Source organism: Carassius auratus, linkage group LG28B (genome assembly GCF_003368295.1).
Source record: "Carassius auratus strain Wakin linkage group LG28B, ASM336829v1, whole genome shotgun sequence".
Taxonomy (NCBI): domain Eukaryota; kingdom Metazoa; phylum Chordata; class Actinopteri; order Cypriniformes; family Cyprinidae; genus Carassius; species Carassius auratus.
In genome coordinates, this window is record NC_039293.1 from 6435917 (window position 1) to 6460697 (window position 24781).

General features: G+C 39.0%; 2 protein-coding genes across 3 annotated transcripts; one reads left to right on the top strand and one right to left on the bottom strand.

Annotated features, from left to right (window-relative positions):
* The first annotated feature begins 428 nt into the window (after positions 1-428).
* LOC113067887 (tumor necrosis factor receptor superfamily member 13C-like) lies at positions 429-5991 on the top strand. 2 transcript variants are annotated; one of them, XM_026240381.1, is made up of 4 exons: positions 429-1026; positions 2010-2114; positions 2187-2381; positions 5205-5991. In XM_026240381.1, the coding sequence occupies exons 1-4, from the start codon at positions 1011-1013 to the stop codon at positions 5429-5431; spliced, it is 543 nt and encodes a 180-aa protein (XP_026096166.1). In that variant the 5' UTR covers positions 429-1010; the 3' UTR covers positions 5432-5991. The 2 variants fall into 2 exon arrangements, with proteins under 2 accessions (XP_026096166.1, XP_026096167.1); XM_026240382.1 differs by having other exon boundaries at positions 5208-5991.
* Positions 5894-23906, bottom strand: LOC113067886 (heat-stable enterotoxin receptor-like). Its single transcript, XM_026240380.1, has 27 exons — positions 23504-23906; positions 22333-22445; positions 21830-21897; positions 20594-20812; positions 20394-20512; positions 20220-20316; positions 20026-20140; positions 19664-19802; positions 19427-19509; positions 18292-18403; positions 18139-18220; positions 17247-17349; positions 17105-17167; positions 14878-14949; positions 12144-12248; positions 11964-12050; positions 11362-11494; positions 10549-10686; positions 10229-10317; positions 9306-9397; positions 9062-9220; positions 8713-8905; positions 8416-8590; positions 7257-7355; positions 7080-7174; positions 6851-6927; positions 5894-6226 (listed from the first exon to the last, which is right to left on the bottom strand). Exons 1-27 carry the CDS (start codon positions 23697-23699, stop codon positions 6052-6054), a joined length of 3198 nt encoding a protein of 1065 aa, XP_026096165.1. The 5' UTR covers positions 23700-23906; the 3' UTR covers positions 5894-6051.
* Between the last annotated feature and the right edge of the window lie 875 nt (positions 23907-24781).

Sequence of the window (24781 nt, forward strand, 5' to 3'; positions counted from 1 at the left end):
ACCATATATAAACATTACATTTGAAAAGTTGTATTTACTCACAGTTGTGAAAATGTTTGAAAATAACATATTTGTTCAATATAGTTTTAATTATCATATGTTCTCATATTTATTGTTTTATTTTTAATGTGTTTTTGTAAATCCATAATTTTTCAATATTAGGCCACAACTGTTTTAATATAATTGCTATTTGATATACTGTAACTGTAATTATCAATTATGATATTAATATAAGGAACCCACAACAATAAAAAAAAAAACATATTTTCCTGTTTTTAATACGTAGATAATCACAAGTGAGATTTCAGTGATATTTTGAACACTGAACTAGGAAATGGTTTTCATTTCAGAAATCTGGTCACCAAATGGACCCATGAAAGGAATTATGAAAATGAAGCCAATTTTCTGTTCACAAACATCTTCCAAGTGTATTATTACTTCAGCAGATGATATAGATGTACTCCAAAGGGTGGTGCAGAGATTTATCCCATAGGAATTACACACTACATCGTTTATGAATGTGAGGGGGAAAACAAGTCCATCCAAGGAATACATCTGGCAAACAAAAGGCTGCATGTTGATCCAGACGGACCGGTTGAGGCTGGATTCAGTGAAGCACCCCAGCTGGAGGACCCTTATCTCCTTGTCCTCATCTGAACATCTGAACTCATGAGGAGATATACATACGCATGTGAAGAGACAGGCAGGCTCACAGCTGAGGACGTGATATCATTTAACATTCTTATGTATTAATCTTTCTAGGTTGCTGCCCGCTGGTTGAGAATCGCTATATTATTAGACCAAATCCGTCTGTGTTATTTCTCCATCTGTTTGAGTTGTTTCCTCTTTCTCTCAGTTTAACTTCATTTCTTTTGCTCTGCTCTAATTTCTCTCTCGACCTCTTGACCTCTCGACCTTCTCTGTCCTCACAAAGGCTAGAAATGACAGAGTCATCATTATTGTTCTGAGGCGTGATGGCGATGAGATCATCTGCTCCTGGTTTCCTATAAATGACTGAAACCATCAGTGAGTATTTATGTATTTTGTCTAGTGTATGTAAATTCACAGCAGTTTCGTTTTCATGTTTAATTTTTTGGACTCTGCTACAGTAAATCATAAGTTTTCGGTTTTAGTTTTTAAACATTTAGAGGAAAAGGAAAGAAAATGTTTGTGGTGAGGGAACCGAAAAAGTCTGACTATGATGTTAATTGGTATTTTACAGGCTGAATTTAAGGCAGATTTACACACTGAAGGATTTATAAATTATCAGTTTAAAATATATTCATTTAACCATCTTTATGTCATTCTAAACAAACTTTTGTCATCATTTTGTTCTCATAATTTAGAATTTCTTTCATAATTTTGGCTTTTATCTCATAATTTTAGTTTTGTTGTAAAATATAATTTTCTTATGAATTTAAATTTTTTGCATTCTTATTTCATAATTTATATTTTGACATTTTAGATTTTTTTCACCTCATTAATTTGACTTTCACATTTTTTCTCATAGTCATTTCAACTGTTTTTACTCGTGATATTTTTTTATATATATTTTTTGCATTATTCAAACTTGAATTTACCAAAGCATAGAACTGAGTTTCTATTCACTAAAAGTCTCCACCAGCCGATTCAAACACATAATGAAGAAAAGTGCCAATAGTTAGAAAAGAGAAGATCCTATCGACACAGACACTTGATCTGATGAATTCCATCCAGGCATTGAGACATGAACAGATGTTGCTGTTGTTGTTTTGTTGTTGTTGTTTCTTCTTTTCTTACACCCACTGATTCTATGTGCTTTATATTATCTATCATAAAAAGTAATGCAGATAACAACACATGGATAAAAATAAAGTTCGGTTTCCTTCTGCTCGGCTGTTTCACTCTTTGTCTCTCTAGAGATTCGGTCAGTGATTCATTCTCTCCGATATCACAAATGAAGAAGTGAAACAGTGTTGTGTTTCTCTCACCTCCCGTGATCTCTCCATCGCTGCTCTTATTCTCATCAGTTCTGCCGATAGTGATGGAGAGGAGAGCATGTGCTCCTGGTTCTCAGTGGGATTCTCTGCTCAAGTACTGCGTCTCCCACAGATCCCTGGGACTGACGCCATCAGGTGAGCCACACTCTTGAGCAGATCAGTGCATGATGGGGTTTTATGTTGAGTTGGATGCTTGTGTTTCTCTAGAGGCTCCTCCGCTGGTGCTGAAGCCGGTGCAGAGCAGCAGAGGTCTGGATGAGTCTTCATCCTCATCCTCGTCCTCGTCCTCCATCAGTCCTAGTGTGTGGATCTGTGTCGGGCTGCTCGTGAGTGTGTCGGTTCTGGTGCTTCTGCTTTGGTTCATCATCTACAGACGCCACACCAGGACCTCACAGAGCACAGGTAAGGTCCAAGACTATATAAGTCACTTTCATTATGAATCCCTTACAGAGTGCTTTTTGTCCAGCTGATGAACAAGAAATACACTGACAGCCAATCAGAATCCATTTGACTTTAAATAACTCCTTATCAGAAATCATCCTGCTTATCAAGTCATAAATAATGAAGGTTCATTATTGTCTGTTCTTTGGGGAAATCTTAATAAAGCCTAAATATATTGAAGATAACTAGTTAGTCAACATCTAGATAGCTTGCAGAAAAATTTGGAATTTCAGTCAAATAAATGCTGTTTTGGCTGTGTAAAATAAGTAGCCTATATAACACATGGTTATTTATATAGCCTACCGAAATTTACGACTGTAACTGCAAGAGAAATCTGAAATTGAGAAGCTATTCATGTCTAATTTCCAATTACCCTTCAGAAAATGCAACGTGGTTTTACTAAAAAAAAAAAAAAAGAAAAAGAAAAAAAAGATGCATGGTATTTGAAGTAAAACTGTGTTTATAAATGTTAATCATTATGCCAAAAAAACACTTTTACTTCCAAGATTAGTTTTCATAGGGACAGAAAACTCGTATTTTTACTAATTCCGATCGCAGGTGACGTCCACAGACAGTGCTAAGAATAAACATAACCTTATTATGCTCTAATGCGAATGCTAATATATTTCATATAATTTAAAGCACATCAGAGAATCTGTTTTTGTAGGACCGCAGAACGAAAACTAGAAATCGTGAATTTTAAAGTGACACGCCATTGTACTAGACGTGATCACAACAGTCGGACATCTAGCGCACATTTATGTAAAAAAAATAATTAAAGGAAATGCAACGCGATGGAATGCAAAATGCGTTTAGTTTAGTAGCCCAAATGAGTTTCGAACCAACCATACCTCACGCACACACTTTAATAAGTTTCAGTTCCTCGTTGGGGTCAAGAGGGTGGCGAGGGGTCTTCAGGGACGGGCCCATGTCTCATGTCTCCTTTCCACACACACACACACATGCATCCGTTACCTCAGGACGCAGAACACGTCTTAAGCTAGTGGAAAACCCAACGACACTCCTGTTTGCTAAATTTAACCCCTGCGGTTTCAGATTTAAGCAGGAGGTCAGTAAGTTGAGTGCTTATTACTGTTCATCCCCCGTCTACGTGGTTGTGATTCAGTGGTGTTATTCTGTAGTCAAATATTTGAGACTAACAAACGTAGGCTAAAACTGAATTTTGCCTTTGAGTCGGTTGGGTTCCCTGATGTTTGTCGCTCGATCATTCAGGAACTGTTTTGGGACACCATATACGTAAACCCGTCCTGAACCAACCTGAAAACTTGTGACTGAAATCGTCGATCACACAGAACATAATATTACTTTCTACCACGCTGTGTTTCCGTTCTTGTTCCGTTGTAATGAGCGCCGCGAAAGACCCATCTGTCGAGTTTAAAGACGTTCACATGGAAAACACAAGCTCACGTTTTAGCTGAACAACTCTGGACACAGTGTTCTAAAACGTGCAGCTCTTCTGTGAGACGCTACAAAAGCTATGCATGTTTGCATGGAAAACAGAAAATTAGCAGAGCGGAAGGCAAAAAGGGTGTGTTTTTTTTAAACAGTCCCTTATACTTCTGTATGATCTCACTGCACATTGACATCATTGTGTTTCTCTCCTCTGAGGAAGAAACTTTGAGTATTTTAGAAACATTTATCCCAATCAGAACTTAAAGATGGCATTCAACTTTACATTAACATAAACAGTATGAAGTTTTTAAGTGCCATCTTTCAGTGCTCTCCATGACCTTTATATCATTAGCTCAACTAGTCAGTCAGTACATTTACATGGACAACAATATTTCAACACGATTCAGACAATACTCTGATTAAGAATCTACCTTGCAGACAGAGATTGATTGCCTTAATCCAGCTAAAGTCTAACTCTAAACACACATCAAAATAAGACATGGAGTATTCCCATTTTAGTCGCATTATCAAAGTGCAGTATCGATATGTATCGACACCATTACCGTCTTTACCGACTTTTCGCTGCATTCTGTGACAGGATCAACCTGTAACCATGTGACAGTGGTCAACCTTTGACAAATAATTAACTGCACTTGAAGCTTTCTTTAAATTAAAAATGAAACACCCAAAACTGTATTTGGCACCAGGCCAATTGCTCTAGAGTCGCTTGGGGACGTAATGACATGTGCCATTAATCGAACTATGTACTGTAACATCTAAAAGAGGAACATAAAAGCAATAATCTAAAAGCAACTCATGTAAACACCTTAATCATAATATTGTTTTATTCAGAATAAGATAAATAATTAGATTACTGATGTCCATGTAAACGTATAGAGGGACAATGTTAACATGCACATGAATAATGCAGTTATTCTAATAATCAGAGTAAGGACTTAATAGCATTATGATGTTGATATGTCAAGAGCAAAGCTCTTTTTACCTCCATTATTCACATACCCCACTGCACAGCACAGTTTATTTACTTGTAGAGCAAAACACTTTTGTATGGCTGTATTCTGAATTTGTTGTACTGCATTACTGCAAAACCTCTACAACATGAACTCTGTTTTTCTCGGCTCCCCAGAAATCTAGGTATTAATACAGATGCGTGTCACATCATTTGTGTACGTCAGAGCGGCAATAATGCAATTAAGGTGTTTACATGCCTGTATATTGCAATTAAAATTGGTGTGCGTTGTAGGTGTACTATGTTAAGACGATTATGCTTGTTGCGATTATGAGCATAATCTCATTCTAATCGCATTAAGAGGGTGCATGTAAATGCATGAGTGTTGTCTATCTGTCCAGCAGGTGACAAGGACTCTACGCCCCAAACCCCGACAACCACAGAACAGGACGAGGAGGCCCTGTCAACTTGGCCGCATGTCAGTGGTGACACACAGGAAATTCCAATCAAAGAGGGAGCCTGTGGGCGGAGCCTGTGTAATGGATGGGCAGAGCACGGGCTGCCACTTCCTGCCACAGAACTGGGAGACTCCGCCCTCGTCACCACTAAAACCGGACAATCTGTGTAAGTCTGAAGAGTAATGTGAACAGCAGAATTAATACACAGGGTAAATAATCCAACATACCAGTTGTACACTTGATATGAATCCAGCTCGTATTCATATTCACTTCAAACGATAGACCTCATGAAATCAAAAATCCAGTTCCTGTGGCTCTCAGTTCATGTCCATGTCAGAAAACTTAACATGGATGGAGATGCAGAAAACGATTCACCAGCAGTGGCATCCATCAGTCCTCAGCAAAACATTTTAAAGATGAATATTTGCTTGTGTATATTTTGGGAGATCTCCAGAACACAGATGAGAGTCCTATTTTGAACATTAATGTTTACTTGGCTTTGTGATGAATTGCTTATGTTCCGCTCGCTTTGGATAAAGTGTCTGCTAATTGCATAAAAACAGATGTTGTTGTTTTTTTTCACTGATTGTTCATTAATGAGCCAATTTGGTTAATAAACCATCTAAATAAAATACAGTTTGTTCTTTTATTGACTATGTGAGTAAGAAGCAGTTCATACATCATTCATGTTACAATAAACACATTCAGAATGAATAAATGATAGAATAAACAATCAAATCTAAGGAGCTAGGAATACAGTTAAATACATAGAGGTGTGTGAGTGTGTTTTCTACAGGTATGTTGTGGGGTCATTCAGGTGTAGGTATTCAGGCTGCCCGTCGCTGCTGTGTCTCTGTGTTCGCCGCTGGCGAGTCGAGAGAGTTTTGCGTCGCTCGTTCCCGCGTTTGTCCAGCGTGGAGACGATCCTCTCAGCCAGATCCTGCTGCAGGCGATGGAAGTTCTCTCTAAGGAGAAAAAGACACACAGAGAGAATCAATTGTGAATTCATATCTCGTAATTCTAACATTTTTGTTTCACAGAATTCTAGAATATTTTTCTAAGTATTCCAAGTTTACATCTCGCGATTCCATAATTTTTTTTCCTTGGCTAAAAAAAAGTAATTGCATGTTATAAACTTTTACTTCCTCAGAATCTTTTTTCCACAGAATTCTCAGTTTACATCTCACAGTTCATTTTTTTCCTTTTAGTCCCACAAATGTGAGTTTATATCACAATTACAAGTTAACAGTTCCCCATCCCATTTTTTTCAGAATCCTTGCAAATGAGAGATAAAGTTGCATACACAGAATTTTGATTTTACAAAACTACAATATATTTTGTGAAAGGCATTATAGAAATAAATAGACGGTAGAACAAAATACACCCTCTTTTCTTTCTTTTGGCTTATTTTTATTGGTAGAGAAAAAGAAGATTTTGTATCTGAAATGCTATGTCGTATTAAATTAACATTAGTTGTTGTGAATTGTGGCCTTATGCTGCACTGATAATAACTCCACCGTGTGTAAAAGTTTTACTGAATGTATCATGGCAGAATTTTATGATCACATGATGAGTGCTGGAAGTCTTACGCTGTTGGTGGTATTGGCAGACTGTATTTCTGGCCGGTGACTCCAGTCAACCAGTAAGTCATCTCCTTCCCTTTACCCTGAAATGCAAAAACACACACTATGAGTTTCTGCTTTTATTTTTAACTCTTCAGTAACAGTTTGTGATTGTCCAGAAGGACTTAAATAAGAGCCTGCGATTGGCTGGAAGGTAATATAAGAGCCTGTGATTGGCCACCGACTCTCCTCTCACCTTCAGGTGTGTTTCTCCTCGGTGCTCACACTCAAATTTACAGTCGGTTCGCTCCAGGATCTTGATGGTCGACTCGCTCACATGAATCCTCAGAGCTGGAAACACATCAGCTGTTTCACTAAATGAGTGTGGGTGTGTGTGGGTGAGTGCATGTGAATGTGTGTGTTTGCATCTTACGCAGGCCTGTAGACTCCATTCGTGATGCCGTGTTGACTGTATCTCCAAACAGACAGTAACGTGGCATCTTATTACCCACCACACCGGCCGCACATGGACCTACACAAACACACGTGACTAGTGTGACTACACCGACTGCACATTATAATCTTGATTCTATTTCCCATCATTTATATTTTTATATATGCAAAAATATTTTCAAGCTGATGTTGCTGGGCAGATGCTGGGCCTCACTATGTGCTTGCCGGGCAGTTGTTAGGGCATCACTATGTATTTAGTTGCTGGGGTATTGATATGCAGCTGCCTGGCAGTTGCTGGGGCATCACTATGTGTATGCTGGGCAATTGCTGGTGCATCACTATGTATTTGCTGGGTAGTTGCGTGGGCAACACTATGGGTTTGCTGGGCAGTTGCTGGGTCATCGCTATTTGTTTGCTGGGCAGTTGCTGGGTCATCGCTATGTGTTTGCTGGGCAGTTGCTGGGTCATCGTTAGATATTTGCTGGGCAGTTGCTGGGGCATCACTATGTGTTTGCTGGGCAGTTGCTGGGGCATCGCTATATGTTTGCTGAGCAGTTGCTGGGGCATCGCTATGAGTATGCTGGGCAGTTGCTGGGGCATCGCATTCATAATTGCTGGGGCATCGCTACATGTATGCTGGGCCGTTTGCTGGGGCATCGCTATTTGTTTGCTGGGCAGTTGCTGGGGCATCGCTATGTGTATGCTGGGCAGTTGCCGAGGCATCGCATACACAGTTGCCAGGGCATCGCAATGTGTTTGCTGGGCAGTTGCTGGGGCATCGCAATGTGTTTGCTAGGCAGCTGCTGGGTCATCGCTATATGTATGCTGGGCAGTTTCTGGGGCATCGCTATGTGTACACTGAGCAGTTGCTGGGGCATCGCTAAATGTTTGCTGGGCAGTTGCTGGGGCATCGCAATGTGATTGCTGGGCTGTTGCAAGGCTCTCATGTGTGGCTAATTGGTTTAGAATGGCAGAAGCTTAAAATATCAGTATGTCACTTGATATTTAAGTGATTTTGGTTATTTTTAAGCATTTTGACTTGAAGGTGTCACTGCCACCATCCTCAAGATGTTATGGAAACGATTCCTAGTATATTATATAAACAATGTCACTTTATCCATCCTCCCATGTGTATGTACCTGAATGGATCCCAATACGGATCCACAGTGGGATTCCTGGCAGGTGTCTAAGCTGGTACGTCCCCATGAACTCCAGGATGTCCAAAGCCATGAGACAAATATCCACAGCATGTCTGTTTCCGTTGCGTCTTGGCAGACCAGACGCGACCATGTATGCATCACCGATGGTCTCCACCTTAACACAGCAACAAGTTCTGACTATTTATTTTAAAATATGAATTTAGAAATATTAAAATAAAAACGCTCTTCTGCTAGCTGTTATCTCTGAGCATCTGAACACATCTTGTGTTTGTGCACCTTATAGACGTCATGATGGTCGAGAATGCTGTCGAAGTTCTTGTAGATGTCATTCAGCATATCCACCACCTCCATGGGTGTGCTGTGATGGCAGAGGGTCGTGAAGCACACAATGTCGCTGAAGTAGATGGTGACCTCGTCATACAGCTCTGGCTCCACACGACCCGTTTCCTTCAGAGACCGAACCACTGGACTATAAAAGACAGAACAGAATCTTTCAGGTTTACGAAGGTTTAATGTGTCAAATCAGGGTCACGTCTGCCACTCACCTAGAAAACACACAAGGAATGCCTTAAAATTGTTATGTGTGTGTGATTGCTGTGTTTTAGTGTGTGTGTGTGTTTCTGACCCCGGCAACAGCATGAAGTTGAGCTGGTCGGCTCGGTCTCTCTCGGCCTTATACAGAGCTGTCCTCTCCTCCACCAGGTGCTCCAGGTTCCTCGAGTACATCTGGAGCCGTCGGATCAGGTTGTCCATGTAGCTGGCATTGGCCTGGTTGTGAAGGTTACTGCAGAAACACAAAGCATCACATCAGCACACATTCACGACCATCAAACTCGATCAAACGCTCGCTTCTGTCGTCACTCACACACCTAAAGATCTTCCCCAGAGCACCCTCGATCCGCTTGAAGTCCGGACGCTTCTCTGGATCTTCCTCCCAGCAGCTCTTGATCAACACGAACAGCTACAAAAGAAATGTTTTTAAATTTAAATGTGGTTTAGATTCAATTAAAACCTTATATTATATTACATTAATATATTATATTAACCATTACTGAACTAGGCAAGTCACTTTAAAGCATTTTTCACAATTCAATAATGTTTTAAATCTGCAATTAAATTTGACAAAGCCTCATAAATGTTGTTTTTAAATGTTGTTTCAAATTGTTTTTTAAAAAGTATTAAAACGGCAATCAAATCTGACATAAAATGCCTCATGAATTTTTATATGTATACATACATACATATATAGGAAGCCCACCTTCTAAATGAAAGAGTTGTTAACATTCAACATTCATATGTTATTAACATTAAAAAAATAATTTGTCACATTTTGATAATGTTTCGAATCCATAATAAAACCTGAAATGTAATGCCTCATAAGTTCTGTTTGTTGCACTCAAATAGGGTAAAATATACATTAATTTCACATTTAATAAAATATTTCAAATGAATAAAATTTGATGAGAACAACTTTATACATGAGGTTTTTTATGTTTCAATAATTCACACACAAAAAAAAAAAGTATGGATATAAGGTTTTGTTCAGCCAATGCTCATGTACAGTTATACGTGTGTTTCTCAGATCCATTGCTATGATAACCATAACTCTTAACAGGAACTGCAGTAACACGATTGGCTCTTTCATTTAGAGGGTGGGTGCGTTCCAGTTTCACCCAATTTCTGAACCATAAAAAAAAAAAATTCTCTCTCTTTCTCTCTCTCTCTCTCTCTCTCTCTCTCTCTCAATATATATATATAAAAAAATTACATATAGAGTCTCTTGTAACAGTACCTCTGCTTCGGTTTCTCCAACAGACTCGAAACTCAGATCGGGTCGGAAGACATTCGGTCCTCGCGGATACTGAACGCGATACAATTTCTCTAAAGCAGAAAAGATGACCAGCACACACAGAAAGTGCAGGGAGGAGAATTTATACAATTGATTTAAAGATTAAAATCAGACATGTTGTTCAAATGTTCCTCTAACTCAAAACAGTGTTAGATTCCTAAGCAATGCATTAGTTTTGCTCAAAAGCATCTGATAAATGTGTAAATGTTCAGATTCTATATCTATCTTTGGGATACAGATGGACTGATTGGGTGTGTTTGTACCTGCCGTATCGGAGCAGCAGCTCGTGTGAAATGGGCTCTTCCTGAGAATGATCTCCTGCGAGATGATGGCAAAACTATAGACATCTCCTTTCTGAGAAATCCCCTGAACACGCATGTGCTCCGGCGCCGTCCACAGATCTGGCAGGACAGACACACTTCATTCATTCATCTCTTGATATAGAGACTTATAGAGACTCTGAACATGAAATTAAACAGCTGTATGTGACCCTGGAGCATAAAACCAGTCTTAAGTCTCTGGGGTATATTTATAGCAATAGCAAAAAAAAAAAAAACAATATATATATATATATATATATATATATATGGGTCAAAATTATAGATTTTCTTTTATGCCAAAAAGTTATTAGGTTATTAGGTGAAAATCTTTTTAAAAAAAAAAAGATATTTTGTAAAATTCCTACCGCAAATATATCAAAACTTAATTTCTTATTAGTATTATGCATTGCTAAGAACTTAATTTGGACAACTAAAGGCGAAAATTAGATTTTTGGCACCCTCAGATTCCAGGTTTTCAAATAGTTGCATTTCAACCAAATATTGTTCTGTCTTAACAAACCATACATCAATGGAAAGCTTATTCAGCTATTTTAGATAATGTATAAATCTCGATTTTAAAAAATTGACCCTTACAGTCCAGGGTCACATATGCTAATATGACTGTCATTAGTATTTAAAGTATCTAAATTTGGCTGAAAACTATTACTTATGCAAAGTATTCCCTTAGTCTGAGATATATTTGATGACAATCTTCATTATTCCTGTAGTTGACCTGTGTTGCGTGTCATCACGAACCTTTCCCGGGCGTGAGGATGGTGTTGCAGCCGAAGTCGGTGATCTTCACCACCATCCGATTGTCCACCACACAGTTGGTGGATTTCAGCCGGCCGTGAACACCAACATTACTGGAGTGCAGGTATGACATGCCCTGACCAAACAGTGACAGCAATGACATCATCAGAGGGCAAAGGTCAAGTGTGTGCAATCACAAACATAACGACTATATAACAAATTATTCCAAACATATGGAGGCTTATTTATGTCCTATGATTAATATTATATTATTTTGTCATAAAGGCACACAATACTCTATAAAAGGCTTGTTTGGAGGAAACCAGTTCTACTCCTCATCTGCATGAATATATATATTCTGGAAACACACTTGTGTTTTAAATCAGTCTTTCTGGGGTTTGAACCCACAACCGTTCAGTGATCACCTGAGCTCTTTACTCGTGTCTGCCCTGGTGTGCACATCAGATGTTATTCATGAATTTTATGTTTCCCTTCACTGACTCATCTATGATGATCATAAACCCATCAGCGAGTGTTAAACTGTGTTTTTATGGATGCAGCAGTAAAAGACAGTGTATGCTGCGTACATGATCAAACACACTCACCTTTGCGATGTCGTACATGACAGAGATCTTAAACTCCAGATCCATAAAACTCTCATCAGGATACGAGATCTTATCGTTCAGCACGTACTGAAGGAACACACACGCATACACAAATGAGAGTCATGTGAGGAAGGATGGGACGGTTCAGTCAGTGATTTATGAGTCTGATGAATGTTTTACCCGCAGCGATCCTCTCTCGCAGAACTCAAACACCCCGAAAACACCACAGTCAAACTTCGCTGTCCCGTAAAACTTCGTCAGATTATAATAGTCAATACGCAACAACTGAGAGAAAAAGAAACAAGCATGTTACAAATATATAGGTGGTCATATTATGTGCAAAACAAAATAACTGAGCAAATCTCACAGACACACACATACACATATATATACTGTATATATACATATACATACATACATACATAGACATATATACACACACACTGGCCACTTTATTAGGTACACCATGCTAGTACCAGGTTGGACCCCATTTTGCATTCAAAACTTCTTTAATTCTTTGTGGCATAAATTCAACAAGGTTTAAGAAATATTCCTCAGAGATTTTGATCCACGTTGTCATGATAGCATCACACAGTTGCTGCAGATTTGTCGGCTGCACATCCGTGATGTGAATCTCCCCTTCCAGCTCATCCCAAAGCTGCTGTGTTGGATCAAGGTCTGGTGACTGTGGAGGCCATCTGAGTAAAGTGAACTCATTGTCATGTTCAAGAAACCAGTCTGAGATGATTTGAGCTTTGTGACATGGTGCATTATCCTGCTGGAAGTAGCCATCAGAGGATGGGTAGGTACATGGTGGTCATAAAGCGATGGACATGGTCTGCCACAATACTCGGGTAGACTGTGGTGTTTAAACAATGCTTTATTGGTACTAAGGGGCCCGAAGTGTGCCAAGAAAATATCCCCCACACCATTACACCACCACCACCAGCCTGAACCATTGAGACGAGGCGGGATGGATCCATGCTTTCATGTTCTTTATGCCAGATTCTAACCTTAACATCTGAAGGTCGCAGCAGAAATCGACTCATCAGACCAGGAAACATTTTTCGAATCCTCTGTTGTCCACTTTTGGTGAACTGTAGCCTCTGTTTCCTGTTCTTAGCTGACAGGAGCAGCACCCGGTGTGGTCTTCTGCTGCTGTAGCCCATCTGCTTCAGGGTTTGATGTGTTGTGTGTTCAGAGATGGTATTCTGCATACCTTGGTTGTAACGAGTGTTTATTTGAGTTACTGTGGTCTTTCTATCATCTCTATCTAGTCTGCCCATTCCTGTGTTCTTGACATTTTCATCCACACAACTGCCGCTCACTGGATATTTTCTCTTTTTCAGACCATTCTCTGTAAATCCTAGAGATGGTTGTATGTGAAAATCCCAGTAGATCAGCAGTTTTTGAAATACTCAGATCAGCCAGTCTGGCATCAACAACCATTCTATGATCAAAGTCACTTAAATCCCATTTCTTCCCCATTCTGATGCTCGGTTTGAACTTCAGAATGACGTCTTCACCACATCTAGATGCCTAAATGCATTGAGTTGCTGCAATGTGATAGCAATGCAAGCGTGCAATTGGCGTACTGACTGCAGGAATCTCCACCAGAGCTGTTCCCGTGAATTAAATGTTAATTTCTCTACCATAAGCCGCCTCCGAAGGTGTTACAAAGAATTTGGCAGTACATCTGACCGGCCTCACAACCGCAGACCACATGTAACCACACCAGCCCAGGACCTCCACATCCAACATCTTCACCTCCATGATCGTCTGAGACCAGTCACCCGGACAGCTGCTGCAACAATCGGTTTGCATAAGCAAAGAATATCTCCACAAAAACTGTCAGAAACCGTCTCAGGGAAGGTCATCCGCATGCTCGTCGTCCTCTTCAGGGTCTCGATCTGACTGCAGTTCATCATCGTAACCGACTTGAGTGGGCAAATGCTCAAATTCGATGGAGTCTGGCACTTTGGAGAGGTGATCTCTTCATCGATGTATACCGGTTTTCACTGTATAGAGCAGATGGTAGACAGAATGTATTGCGTTGTGTTGGTGAGCAGTTTGCTGATGTCATCGTTGTGGCCCATGGTGGCGGTGGGGTTATGGTATGGGCAGACGTATGTAATGGACAACAAACACTGGTGCATTTTATTGATGACATTTTGAATGCATAGAGATACGGTGATGAGATCCTGATGCCCATTGTTGTGCCATTCATCCACGACCATCTCCTCATGTTGCAGCATGATAATGCACGGCCCCATGTTGCAAGGATCTGTACACGATTCCTGGAAGCTGAAAACATCTCAGTTCTTGCATGGCCAGCAGACTCACTGGACATGTCACCCATTGAGCATGTTTGGGATGCTCTGGATCAGCGTATACGACAGTGTGGTCCAGTTCCTGACAATATCCAGCAACTTCACACAGCCATTGAAGAGGAGTGGACCAACATCCCACAAGCCACAGTCAACAACCTGATCAAATCTATGAGAAGGAGATGTGTTGCACTGCGTAAGACAAATGGTGGTCACACCAGATACTGACTGGTTTTCGGACCCCCCAGTACATTAAAACGGCACATTTTAGAGTGGACTCTTATTGTGGCTAGCCTAAGACACACCTGTGCAATAATCATGCTGTCTAATCAGCATCTTGATATGCCACACCTGTGAGGTGGATGGATTATCTCAGCAAAGGAGAAGTGCTCACGAACACTGATTTAGACAGATTTGAGAACAATATTTGAGAGAAATAGGCCTTATGTGTACATAGAAAAAGATCCTTGAGTTAGGCTCATAAGAAATTGGGGCAAAAACTAAAGTGTTGCGTTTATAATTTTGTTTTGTATAAATATATATTATTATATTAAACTGAAATATCAAAGTAAAATGCAGGGTTTTACAGCATTGAGCTCGATGCGTTGTTCCTCAGAGAAGTTTCCATCTGTGTTTCTCAACTCCTTCAGAATGACGGGCTGTAGAAAAAACACATGTAACATCCATAAAATACACAAACTAGGGGAGGTCGATCTTATATATCATGATTGATCTTTGAAGATGCATACAATCTATTTTTTTAATCGTAGATCGTGATCTTTTATGTCCTCATTATTTTTTTTTTAAACTACAGCAATGATGGCCTTTTACATGATTGCAATTGGACAAATTAAATAGCGCATCTATATCATGTGTCATTCATGCTTGATATATTTTTTATAACGTAAGCTAGCAGCAGTAGAATGATAAATGAATCAAATTTTTGTTTCAGTGTCGATTTTATTAAAACAATCATTAAAAGGTCATTATCTGCAAAAGAGAAAATGGAAGAGTAAAGTATGTTTGCGGTTTCACTCACATAAACGGTCAAATACACATTAAAGGGGGGGTGAAATGCTCGTTTTCACTCAATATCCTGTTAATCTTGAGTACCTATAGAGTAGTACTGCATCCTTCATAACTCCAAAAAGTCTTTAGTTTTATTATATTCATAAGAGAAAGATAGTCTGTACCGATTTTTCCCGGAAAAAAATGAGCGCCTAGAGGCGTGACGTGTGGGCGGAGCTAAAGAATCACGAGCGCCAGTAGGCTTTTGAGTTGAGAGCGTTTGGAAGCTGTGACATTACCGTGAGGGAAAAAACATCCAAAACAAACCATGGCTAACAGTCAGATTCAGCCGTTTATTTATGATCCAGAATCAGATCCAGAGGCTGAAATTTAACAAGAGCAGCAGCAGCAACAACGTCTCTACGTGGTATGTATTGAAACTGTATATATTTGCTTAGCGGTTTTGGAAAATGACTACGTTTTTTTTTTTTTTTAAGCTGTACATGTGGAAAGTGCAGTTTGATGATAACATCGCATGTTGTTTACTTGATGTGCTTACACGCTGATAGCTAAGTTAATAACAGAGAGATATTTGAAGCAGTTTTACTCACCGCCTGCGGTTCCAACACACGATCGTGACCCTTTTTCGTTGGGACTGCATTATCCTTAAGAAATAAACGATGTGCAAATCCGTCGTCAAACTGGGCCTTGTTTGTAAAACAAGCATCTTCGAAATGCAGGGAACAAACAAAAACACTTGCACAACTCCGTTGATGCTCTGTAAAAATAAACTCCATCCACTGGTCCCTTCCCTGTTTTGTTTTTTTTGGTAATCTGTGCAGGGTTGTCTTGCCCTGGCAACCAAAAACACTTCTTTTGTGACATTTCGCGACGCTCTCGCTCTGATCAGTGAAGTCTGTAGTGCTCTCAGTGCTCTGCTATACTGGAGCGCGCGCTCTTCCGGCAGAAGTGCCCTCAGGACCCATATAAGGAAATTCCGCTCCATCTAACGTCACACAGAGCCATACTCGAAAAAAACTTTCCGAAACTTGTGACAAACCGGAAGAGGTTTTTTGGAACAAAACTTTGTCCATGTTTAGCATGGGAATCCAACTCTTTAACAGTGTAAAAAACTCAGTATGCATGAAATAGCATTTCACCCCCCTTTAAAAAAAACTGTCAAAATGTCTGTCTTGGTGTGTATTTACATGAAGACAGATATGTCTTTAGTGAACATAAACAATTGGCAAGGAAACAGATGTATGTCAGTACACTAGGTTTGTGCATTCAAGGCTTAAAGAGACAGCAGCCAAATAAACCTTCTGCTGTCTGTGTCATTAATGTTAATCAAAAAACTAAATACAAAGAGAAAATCACTTTTGACAATCAATGTATTACTTTAACGAGAATCATATTTTATACAGTAATGCATTGTTTTAAAATTTAATGACTAGTTTAACAACTTGTTTTAATGCAATACTTTGTTTTTTAACCCTTAAATGCATACCTCAGGTCTTTAGCGACCCGGGACATTATTCTGTACTCTTTCCTTCCTTCATATATCCAGGTCCATCCATGCTAGATATATAGGTCCCGAAAATTTAACAATGATTATACATTTATGCATTTAAGGGTTAAATTGTGTAAATCGATAAATCATAGGCTTGTTCCTGTCTGGATATTTTCAATAGCGAATTTCAAAATTGGAAAGATCACGATTCAGATCGTTGATCACGTTTTTGTGTTATAAGACCGTGATATGATATTTTGGGAGGATAACCCCATTTAATGACAACGCACACCCACCTTTTTGTCGTATCGGCCCTTGTGTATCAGGACGCTGTTGTCACCTTTCTTCTCCTCATCGATCTACAACACAAACACATACAGACGTCATTCAGAGGACAATCATGGACAGACAGACAGACGGATGGATGGATGCTTTTACTGTCAGACTGATCTGGTTTCTCTCTTTATCGTCCAGAAGAATGATGAGTGATGGATTGATGTGAGACCATTTCTTCTGATCGATACGCACCCTCCTGTTCTGTCTGAAAACACAAACGCATGCATGTCTTAACACATCTGTGTTTAATTATGAAATTAATTGCAAATGAAGCATTTTATATCATATTAAATATTTCATATATATATATATATATATATATATATATACATATAAAAAAAAAATTCAAATGATATTACTTCCTAAAATAGGTTTCGTTTTCATTGAAGACCCCATACAGTTCTTGTGGTAACCAGTATTGGGGGTAATGCATTACTCATAATGTGAGTTAGGTAATAAGTTTACCTTTTCAAGTTACTAGTAAAGTAATTCATTACTTTTAAAGTTACAACAAAATATTGGAGTTACTTTGTCAAATAAATAACCTAAGTTATTTTGTTTTCCCATTTATTCACTCAAAGCTCTCCTGTTGAGAGAAAACAGAATAGAAAAAATATAACCATTGAGTTTTTTATTATTAAAAACAAATAAACAAGCTCAGCCGAGATGACAAAAAGTAATCCAAAAGTAACAAAATGCATTACTTTCCATAAAAAGTAACTAAGTAACTTTTTATTGAGTAACGCAATATTGTAATGCGTTGCTTTTAAAGGTAACTTTCTCCAACACTGGTGGTGAAATTATTTTCCCCTTTTTTTCAAGAAAATTTGGATCACATCCAAAAGCCAATAATATTTAGTTTACTTTTATTCCAGAGAGCATCTGACTGAACAAAAAATATCTTAAAGCTGCAGATGTGAACTAAAAGTCCCTAAGAGTTTGATTTCTCATTTGTTCAGAAGATGAAATGCAATCATTAATTATTTTATTTTACCTGTATAAGATGAAAGCGATGGCGGTAGCCATGACCACACTGATGCCAAGAACAATCATGATGATGTTCTGAGCCTCCATCCCTGAGAAACATACATTAGTTAGCGCTAGTTAACATGATGCAGTCTTTATTTAGCGAACGTGTCCAGTTTACCGTGAGCGAGTTTATCTCTGGGCAGCTGCGATCCTTCCCACACCAGATCGGGATGTGTGTGATTGAGCGACGTGATGTACAGAGACGTGCTGAAGGAGAACAGCGTCTTATACTGAAGAAAAACAACAGACCACTGTCAAACCAATACATGCTTCAACCATACAAACAACTTCTGTGGTGTAGAATGATCTCATATTTTCATATTAGGAATTTATTAATTTTGTTATTTGCATTTTTTATTTTAATGTAATTGAAATGTAAATCTATTTAATATGTTTTCATTATTTAGATTTTTAAAATAAAATAATAATAAAAATTTCTGTTAAATTACATAATAAAGGTTCTACTCACAGGAGTAATGTAATGTTAGATGTATTTTTTATTTATTTATATTTAATTAGTCAATTCAAACTTTAAAAAAAAATATACATCCCTGGACCACAAAACCACTGATTTAGAAAATGATTTTAGCCTCGATTTTCACTCGTCAACAGGTTATTTTTTCCTGTAAATAATATTCTTAGTATTATTTTTATGCTATTGCATTTTTTATCACTTTGAGGGCTTTTGTATAAGAAATAGGCTCATTATAAAATACACAAAATGTTGGTTTCACTTTCAAGTATTTAGATATATGTATATAACGTTTTCCCAGCAGAGTATATAAGGAAGCCATCTTTGTTATTGTGTGTTTGGGGAGGACTCATGTTACACAGCAGGGTTTTGAATCGCCATCAGGTCCAGATGTTTCACAGACATCAGTGACTCACTCCGATCGTGTCTTTGATCATTCACATCACGTGATTGTCACTCGCGTGAACGAGCACCGATTTGCCTCCGATTTCAGGCATTTGTTGTCAATTTCGCAAAATCTGACGGTGAGGGAAAATCGGGGCTAAAATGCACGGTGAATTCGACATGAGTGTAAAAACAAAGCAGTGGTCTAAATTTGAATAGGCCTAAATCTTTTAGTCACTCTAATCTTTAGAATTGGTTAACCAAAAAGATTTAGTGAGATTTAGTGGATTAACATGTCTTCATATTTCACATTGACGCCAGTATATGAGAAAGTCACTGAATTGATTTGTACCAAAATGCAACTTTGGTTTTTATAATTAAGACAGGAAAGACTCACCTGCTTTGAGCTGGTTGTATAAACCACAGACAGATTGATGTCTCGGTCTCCACTAGCATCTAATTCATAGTGTCCTCCCATACCTGAACACATACACATCGATATCACATAGCATTGATCACAATTCGTTTTGTTTCTTGTAATCTCAACGACCCATTTCTTTTGAACAAATGACATAAGTGTTGAGATGTGGATTACAGCGATTATTATTAAGGATCCAGTGTGATGCTGTGTTACCTTCGAAGCTCATGTTTCTGAAAGGCTGTTTAATGATGCCATTAGATGGACCCTGTTTCATCGCCTTCAGGCTTTGTCTCATCATATCTCCGAAGAGAACCACGGCGTCATGGTAAGCCACTACATAATCATTCAGCGCCTGTGGGATGGGAATTGTCTGTTTACTCTATGTGTGTAATCCACAACCGAGGGTTACACACTACACAAACTGACAACTGCTTGATCTGTGTACACTTAAGACATCTTCTGGTTGAAGTTGTCTAAATTCCACAAGAACTACAAAAACAGACAGCTACTGTTTACTGGCGTGGATGCAAATATAGTTATAGTAATCACCTAGGCCTTTAAGATGCTGCACTTACCGTTGTATTCGTCTTCCAGGACGTGTGTCTGGAGTAGTTTCTGAAGCTGTCCATGGTGACCACCAGCACATCCCGCATGTGCTCGAAGCTGGACTCGTTGGTGTGATAACCATCGCTGCAAGACACCTCACAGTCAGCGGAGGGAAAAAGGGCTCACGTGATCTGAGACAGGATTTTGGAGATCACAGACTCACTTGTACAGGTCGATCAGGACGAAGACCACATGCGGAGGAATGGTGGTGTTTTTCTTAATGGCCAGAACATCGTCTGGTGTCCCACAGAGGACAAAAACTGCAATGCAATGGATGGATGGATGCATAGGTGGATAGGTGGATGCATAGGTACGCAGATAGATAGATTTGACTCACTGTTGCTGTGTCGGTCCTGAGCTTTCAGCTTGTCTTCCAGGTCCTCTTGGCTCCTCAGCATCTCTCTGGATATGTTGGTGGCAAACAGAGCAGACGGCGCCTCCAGAGCATTGATGTACCTGACAGACGAAGGGACACACGTCTCAGTATGTGCGTCTGTGTTGTGTCGGTTCGTCATTTACATGTTGTATTGTGATTACCAGAAGCATTCCTCCGTGTTGTCCAGTTTTTTATAGATGTACGCTGTCTTCCACGCAGGTTTGAGATTGGTGAAGGACACATTCCAGAAATGGACGAAGAACTCGGAGATTTTGCGCGCCGGGGGAAGCAGCCGGGTCAGTTTGTCCTTGTAGTCGCAGGAGAGACCGAAGCTGCCAGCTGAGATGATGGGGATAGTCAGGGTCAAGCCCACCTCCTGACTGACAGACACACAGACAAATAGAGCAATGACCTATTCATATACAGAACTGGTGTTACTTGAATTAAAAAGTAACTAAGGTATTTACTTGTAAGTGAAAAAGTAATGTGGTAGTTTCTTGAAAAAAAGTATTCGATTTCGTAACTCGTGTTACTTGTAACGTGTTACCGTCAACACTGATCCTCATTAATTACCAATACAGTTTAATATAGACCTAGCTATACAGAACGAAAGAAAACAGTTTCATATTCATTTTGTTTTGTTATTGAAATGATCACCTTGGCCAGTTATTGTAAAAATACATTACGGAGCAATTCTTCACTGTAATTTAATTACCTTTGCCTTGCAAAAGTAAAGGGATTGTTCAATTTTTTTTCTGTAATTTACAGTTTTTCAAATTACATGGTTGAAGAAATGTGTTACTTTATAGAATAACTTTTCCTAATTGTGCTGCTGATGATAATTGTTAACTTAAACTAGCTGAAATGTGTGTACTAATTTATTCGTTTAAATATAGGTCAGTAGTCTACGTGATGTATTTTGACAGGGCTGAAATAATGCAGGACTTCATGATATGTTTTAGGTTTAAGGCACTTCACACCAAGAATTATAACAATAAAGATAACTATGTTAGATGGAAGATAATATTCAAAATACATTCTACTTAAAAGCGTTCACTGTGCAAATCTAGCTCAAGCTTTAATCTGTGCTCTGAATTTGAACGAAGCTCTTAATGAGAACGAGCGATTATTAATGACAGCATTTTGATTTTTGGGTGAACTATCCCTTTAAAGTCGTGTGGATACTGACTGACTGTTTTTGCCATTCAAGCTGGAAAAACAATGGCTCTGTTGTTGTCATTGTAGTTTTGGTGTGCACTATGATATAACAGAGTCACTATAATTAATATACTTTTTTTTTAGATGCTTGGTTGAAAGGGCCTTCAGTAATTAAAATTAACTACTTGCCAAAATTGTGATCACATGCTGTATATAATATTGGGGATAGTTTAACTTACTCCACCAGTTGAAATGTTGCATATGTGCAGGAGGGACCCAACATCATGCATCCGAGCTCACTGCTGTTCTAACGGACAAAACAAACGCAAAACAGCATTACATTTAACCATTTAACCGCTAATCAGCTGCTTGATAGCACACGTACATCATGGAGACGTCTATTTGATATCTCTATATTTACATCTGGAGTGTTTGCTCATCTGCAATTGGATGTTTCCTTTTAGATGTCAAATAGACGTCTATTAGATGTCTTAAAGATGTTTGATTTAGAATGCATGTAAACCTGAGATCTTACAGACGTCTGTCTGATGTTTGTACACAGCAGATGCTTTCCAGGTCAAGAGATCATTAACAGACATCTTGCAGACGTATGTGTGCTATCTGGGACACTAGCACAGGTTTAAAGCATAATGTTTCAGCGTGCCCGAGGACAGACGGCATTAATAAACCGGAACGTCCTTCACAATGTCCTTCGGGCAGGTTTTTATGAAGCAGAACTCACATGCAGCGATTTGAGGATCTCCACGGCCTCGCACGTACTGCTGCCACAGCCCCGGCGCCGGTAATGTGTGGTGTTAAAGCCGCTGAACAACACCTTGATCTGGAAGTCCAGACCTTCACAAACAAAACCACCAGCATCTCTGATTAGTCCGCTTTATTTAAAAGTGTGTTTTCTTATTCTGAATGCCTTCATGCCTCATCTAGCCTACTCCTGAGGTTGGGAGAAGAGGTCACGTTAGTTTTGACTAATGCGCAATATTTAAATAATCATAACAAATATTCGCGTTTTCATCGGCTGTATCAGTTCCATTACAGCAGCCCTTAAGAAACAAAAAATATATTGCAGTATATTGGAAAATAATATGTAATATATTAGGCATATATTCTTATATATATTTATTTTTTCCAATATATTTCAATAGCCTATATTGAAAGTGGCAATCATTTGTATATTTTGCAATATATTATAAAATATATGTATCATCAATATATTATTAAATGTATTCAAAACATAAAATATTAGAAAAAAAAGGGAAAATAATATATTACAATATATCACAATATATTTTAAGAAATATATTGGTAAATATATTTTCCTTTCGTAAGGGAGGTCATAGGTCAACGCTGATTTTGTTCCATTTAAAGTTTTAAAAGTAGTTTTAACATTTCTGAAGTATAAGGTCAGGTTTAAATTTACATTTGAAAAGGTTTAGCATCTTATAGGTCATTATAGCTGTAGAATACATGATGCTGAGTACTGCATTACTCTAAATACTAATATGTTTGTTTACTTTTATACAAATTAGCTCAACTTACCCCTTTAACAGATCCTAAAACTTGACCACTGTCTTATTATTCTTTAATTCACAACTCTCACTGTCTTCTATTGAATTGAATTTTGTTCAATTCGATTTAACAAATAAATGATATAATACTTCATTACAGCCTGGGTATTTGTAACAGTGTATTTCTCTTTGCCTGGAGAAGTAACTCTAATTAAAGATGAATCTCTGATTTGTTTGGACAGAATGACCCTGCAGAAATACAATGTTTTTGTCTCACCTGATCTTCAGTGTTTGAGAGGTGGGTCACCTTTACCAGGAACTCAATTAAAAGCCTGCATGAACCCAATTGTTATTTTTCAGAACTAAACGTTCTGGGAATCTACTCACTTTCGGCCTGGTTTTTTTTATTCTCCTCTTCAACAGCCATATCCACCGTGTCCTTCACAAACTTCAGACTCCAGGGCGAGTTTTCATCCTCCAGCAGAACCACGTTTAACGTGACCGAGGAGTTCCTGCAGCTTAACACATCAAACTCAGAGACGGAGAGCACAGAACCCAGCCAGAACCAGAGCAATCCCAACATCCCGTCCACAAGCGCTGTCCTTCACAGAGACGCTGCTCAGTTTAATGCCACGCTCATTCTGCTGAATAACATCAGAAAGATCAGCTCTATCCTCCAACAACACCGTCCACATGACATCTCTGAAAAGACATCGTACACTGACTGCAGCCAGGGTTTTCTGCGCTTGTGTTTTTACAGGAACCTGAAGAGGAAATGCGCGCTCAGGTGTGTCTCTGCGTGTTAATGAACAACCGAAGGTGAACAAACAAAATCAGCCTGATCTGAGAGAGAGAGACAGAGAGAGAGAGAGAGAGAGAGAGAGAGAGAAGCTTCATCCCTCTAGTTTTAATCTGAGGTGACATCTGATCGTATCAGTGAGCTTTATGTAGGTCCATCATCTGCAATTACAATCAATAAAATCCAAATCTCTCTGAAAATGTCCTGTAAACATCAAACCACCTGGTTCAGAACAGTCCAACAGGTGGCTTTTGTCCAATAAATCTCTGTTTGTGCTGCTCACAGAATGTGCTAGAAGGTCTGAGTGGTTCGTAAATGTTCTGGAGGACCGAAGCGGGGCCAAAGGTCCTTCAGGGCTGTAAAGCAGAATGTGTGGCAAATAGATTGTGTGCTATAAAAGCTGACAGATTGCGGTCTGTAAATCTGCTCCTGTAAAATCTCTTCTCAGAATGAGTGTTTACAGACGGATGAGAAATCTGGGTGTGCACACCGTGAGAAATCAGCTCCCAGATCACGACAAAGTCATTTCTTCAGATTCGATCACAAATGGATTGAAAATCTGATGATGGCCTTGACAGCCCTGGATTATATTCATGATGCTCTGTGTGATTCATGACACTTCTCACATTTTAGAGAAACAAAATACTTAAAATCAAGAGGAGCGCAATTGCATTTGTCTAGAAAGCATCTGGCCTGATGGACAGCAAGCAGTTTCGGCCCAGAACCGGCCCACATCTGGCCCACTTGAAATCCATGCGGGGCAAATGTGGGCCAGATCTGGGCCGAAACTGCTTGCTGTCTGGGATCAGACACGAACAATCATATTCAGTCAGAGACAGAAGTATAGGTTCCCTTTTAAATGCAGG

Coding starts and splice junctions, on each gene's coding strand:
- LOC113067887 (XM_026240381.1), top strand. Junction 2,115..2,186: donor CCTGGGACTGACGCCATCAG/GTGAGCCACACT, acceptor GTGTTTCTCTAG/AGGCTCCTCCGCTGGTGCTG. Junction 2,382..5,204: donor CAGGACCTCACAGAGCACAG/GTAAGGTCCAAG, acceptor CTATCTGTCCAG/CAGGTGACAAGGACTCTACG.
- LOC113067886 (XM_026240380.1), bottom strand. CDS start 23,699: ATGTTGGGATTGCTCTGGTTCTGGCTGGGTTCTGTGCTCTCCGTCTCT. Junction 20,317..20,393: donor TCAGGACCGACACAGCAACA/GTGAGTCAAATC, acceptor ATTGCATTGCAG/TTTTTGTCCTCTGTGGGACA. Junction 8,591..8,712: donor ACCATCATGACGTCTATAAG/GTGCACAAACAC, acceptor TGCTGTGTTAAG/GTGGAGACCATCGGTGATGC.